Genomic DNA, 4,049 nt, shown 5'->3' with positions numbered 1-4,049 from the left:
AGGCTTGGATGTATGCATATTTCACAATACCGCATAAATGTTAATATCAATAGAGCATGCATTTTTCCACAGAACATAGCGTTGATTTAAACCACGTTTTACTTCAACGACTTGTTTTGTGCATTTTACATATGGTTTAAGTTGATACATTTCGCTTACCGTACATGATATATTTTGGGATACACATTACATGATTTACATTGAACATAAACACGTTGACATTGACATACACATTTGGTGGTTTACATTGAACATCGACATTTGACATGATTTACACAATAACACTTGACAATTGAGTTATACAAGAACAATCTTACATGGTGGATGGTTTGGGTGAATGGTTTGAGTAACGTGGAGTATGTAATATGATGCAAACATGGTGGATACGCCGCTGGTACTTCCTATATATAAATGTTTGTATAATATTACATATCTTAGCGTTATCCAAATCATTTCAGTTTAGACATATAACATTTTATACAAATAACATACCTTTCATAAAACATTGTCTTACAAAACAACTTATCTTATTCAACTCATTTTACTAGGTTATTCATTTAACCTTACGTTTATCTATACATGTCACCTGATATTATCGTTTTTCAAAATGGTTTACAAAGCGAGACAAATCACAAGGTTCATGACTGACTGCTATTAAACATTTCTTAAAAACTCAAGTCATGAATCCCACTTTCACAAAACCTATGTATCTCACAGGCATTTTTATGCTGACGTACCTACTTTCACATGTGTTTTCAGGAGCTGTTCCATAAGATGTTGATCACGATACTAGGGCGGACCTGTGCCTTAGAGACAAAAAAATGAAGATAGAACTAGTATAACTATGTTTTGAATTCTGTACTTCCTTTTAAGACAATGTAACACCCGTGTTTGATAAATAAAATGTAACTTTAATTTCCATGGTTGTATAACAATTAATTCTGTCCACAACACTCCCCGACGTTTTCCGCCGCGGTTGCATGTTACACGCGGTCGGGGTGTGACATTCCTAGCTTTCCATAGCAACCAACACGCGATCAACACAATGCCCTGATATGCCAATTTCTTCTTACCTTTAAGCCTACAAAACCGATGCGCATCAAGAACGTCTTTAAACGAAAACGCCACGAGGTAAGGAACCTTGCACCACAAACTGATCTTTGCCCAAACAGTCGCGGCGAAACCGCAAGCGGTGAAAAGATGATAAGCCGTCTTGTCCCCTGACTCACATAATGGACACGTCACATCCCCAACCTGGATGTTTCTTTTAAGTAGCTCAACTCTCGTGGGCAATCTCTCCATCACCGCCCTCCATGCAAACACATTGCATTTAAGAGGGATCCACCTACACCAATCCCATGTAAATCTGCTGTTATCAACATCCTTTGAGCTTAAAAGCTCGTAGGCTGAGGAAACCGAGAAGCTGCGAGAATCACCGGGCAACCACCTCCACTTATCACAGCCGACAGAAAGAACGACATCACGGAGACAGAAACATAGCGCTGACCATTCAGCCAAAACAGTGCTGTCATCAGGAGGTTTTTTTCCACCGCCAAGCTGCCGAGGGATTAGAGAACGGGCTGATAATCCGGTGACGGACACAACAGTTTTTCTCAACCTCCAACTCGAAAAGATTAGGAAAACAGTACTTGAGAGGCTCCTTTTGCAGCCATGGGTCCAACCAAAAGGCGACCTTCCTACCATCTCCCACCTCCCCTAACATAAAATGCCTGAATCGCTCCGGCCCCAGGATCGGCCTGTCCACAACTTTCACATTGCTACCCCAAACCCCACCAAGAGATGCATTAACCGGCAAAAAATTCTAGGATCTGTTATGCGAATGAACGGCCAAAACTACTTTAGCCCAAAGAGAATTACCCTCCGCCTTAAACCTCCATGCCCACTTAAACAAGAGAGCACTATTAACGTGACCAAGCTTACGAATCCCGAGCCCTCCCGAGCTGATCGGAGAGGTCACACACTCCCAGGAAACCCAACACGTCTTCCTATCCGCGCCCGTGCCACCCCACAGAAACTTCCTCATAATAGCTTCCAACTGTTTAATGACTCCAACCGGCACTTTAAATAGGGAGAAGTAATAGATAGGTAAGCTTTGCAAAACAGACTTAATAAGGGTTACCCTGCCCCCGATCGACAAAACCGACGCTTTCCACAAGGACAACCTAGCTTCAAACATATCAACCACCGAATTCCAATTCGAAATCCGATTCATATTGGCCCCCACCGGAAGCCCGAGATACTTGAAGGGGAACTGTTCGGCCTTGCACCCAATATCTGCTGCCAGAGCGACCACCTCCGAGTCAGAAATACCAATACCAATTAAACTCGACTTAACCAGATTAATACTAAGCCCCGAGCATATACGAAAGCACCGAAGGATTCTGACCACATTAAGAATGCTTTCCCTCGACCATTCCCCAAAAACAAAGGCATCATCGACAAAGAAAAGGTGAGACAAAATCGGCCCATTGTTTGGGAGACTGACCCCCTCCACCAGACCGAGATCAACAGCCTTAGAAAAACAAGCCGTAAGAGCCTCCATAACCAACAGAAAGAGAAAAGGAGATAAAGGGTCCCCTTGCCACATCCCTTTTGACATTGGAAATCAAACGTAGGCGACCCATTAACAAGAACCGCCGCTCTAGCCGAAGATAAAATCCCTGACACCCATCTACACCAACGCTGAGGAAAGCCCATTTGAGTCATCACCGATTCCACGAAACCCCAGTTCACATTGTCATAGGCTTTCTCGAAGTCAAGTTTAAAAAGAAACGCCTTCTTTTTCTTCTTCTTTAACCAATTCACCGTCTCACTAATTATTAAAGGGCCATCGAGAATAAACTTCCCTTTGAGAAAAGCCGATTGGTTCTCCGAGATAACAGAAGCAATAACTTTCTTCAAGCGATTAGCAAGGATCCCGAACTTTAAGAATAAGAGTTAAAAACGACGTCGCACAACCTCTACTAACCGAGTCGGTCGAGTAAAACTCATTCAAAACGTTAACAAAATCTCCCTCGAAAACATCCTAGAAATGCTTAAAAAATTTAAAATTCAACCCATCGGGCCCGGGAGCCTGATTACTTCCACAATCCCAAACTGCCACTTTCAATTCTTCCACGGAAAATTCCGACACCAGCCTATTAGCATCCTCAACACTCAGGCGTTTGAGAAGGTTACAAGACAACTTTGGACGCACCCGAACATCCTCTTTGAATTTGCTATTCAAACACATGTTTCTTAATAAGAGTAGGTTTTGAACACCACGACCCGTTAACACGTAACTCATGAATCGAATTACTAGCCTTCCGACAATTAATCATTGAATGAAAAAAGCTAGAGTTTTCGTCTCCCTCTTTGGCCCATCTAACCCTCGATTTCTGTTTCAGGTCCTTCGTCTTATTTTCTTCAATCTCCTTTATGCGAAGCAAATTCTCCGAAAGAGCCCACTCTTCCTCCTCGGCTAAGTCCCTAATTTCCAACAATTTCTCTAACTCCTCAATTTCTTCTCTAGCAGTAGCCTCTAATTCCCCTTCTTTCTTAATCATAGCATCCCTCTAAACCTTCACCCGAGATCTAATCCATTCAATTTTTTTCAACAAGCATAAATCAGCAGGCCCACAACCCACAAAGGAACTGGCCGCTTCTCTAACCGTCGAATCGAACCCCTGCCGGCCAAACCACGAGTTAAAAACTCTAAAGGGCTTCGGACCGGAGTTAGATTCCTTAGTGACCAACACAATCGGGCTGTGATCCGAGAACATCCTCGGTAAGGCCCTAAAGCAAGCACTAGGCCATAACCCTAAAAACCCGGAGCAGACCAGAAAACGATCGATTTTGCTACCCTGCTTCCCATTGTCTGCCCATCTAGTAAACTTTTTGTCTTTCATCGCATACTCCAACAGCCCACCATTAAAAATAAAGGAATTAAAGGATCTGGCACAAGAGGCGTTGAACCGAGAGTTAAGTCTTTCCTCGGGGGCCCTGACCGCATTGAAATCCCCAAGGAATATCCACAGACCCGAGGAGAC

The 4,049-nt window shown here is 43.1% G+C and overlaps 1 protein-coding gene across 1 annotated transcript; it reads right to left on the bottom strand.

Moving 5' to 3' along the window:
• Positions 1–1,822: 1,822 nt before the first annotated feature.
• Positions 1,823–3,566, bottom strand: LOC110887939. Its single transcript, XM_022135495.1, has 4 exons — positions 3,324–3,566; positions 2,990–3,046; positions 2,650–2,943; positions 1,823–2,557 (listed from the first exon to the last, which is right to left on the bottom strand). The coding sequence occupies exons 1-4, from the start codon at positions 3,564–3,566 to the stop codon at positions 1,823–1,825; spliced, it is 1,329 nt and encodes a 442-aa protein (XP_021991187.1).
• Positions 3,567–4,049: the final 483 nt, after the last annotated feature.

This window comes from Helianthus annuus, chromosome 16, assembly GCF_002127325.2.
Source record: "Helianthus annuus cultivar XRQ/B chromosome 16, HanXRQr2.0-SUNRISE, whole genome shotgun sequence".
In the NCBI taxonomy this organism is placed as follows: Eukaryota; Viridiplantae; Streptophyta; class Magnoliopsida; order Asterales; family Asteraceae; genus Helianthus; species Helianthus annuus.
Note: the sequence above shows the minus strand (reverse complement) of the source record. Positions and strands in the feature narration are given on the sequence as shown.

Excerpts from the sequence above, each read along its gene's own strand:
- LOC110887939 (XM_022135495.1), bottom strand. The coding sequence starts at position 3,566 with ATGATTAAGAAAGAAGGGGAATTAGAGGCTACTGCTAGAGAAGAAATT. Across the intron at positions 3,047-3,323 it reads CAATGATTAATTGTCGGAAG|GATGTTTTCGAGGGAGATTT; the intron begins GCTAGTAATTCG and ends AAGCATTTCTAG. Across the intron at positions 2,944-2,989 it reads AGTTTTACTCGACCGACTCG|TTCGGGATCCTTGCTAATCG; the intron begins GTTAGTAGAGGT and ends TTATTCTTAAAG.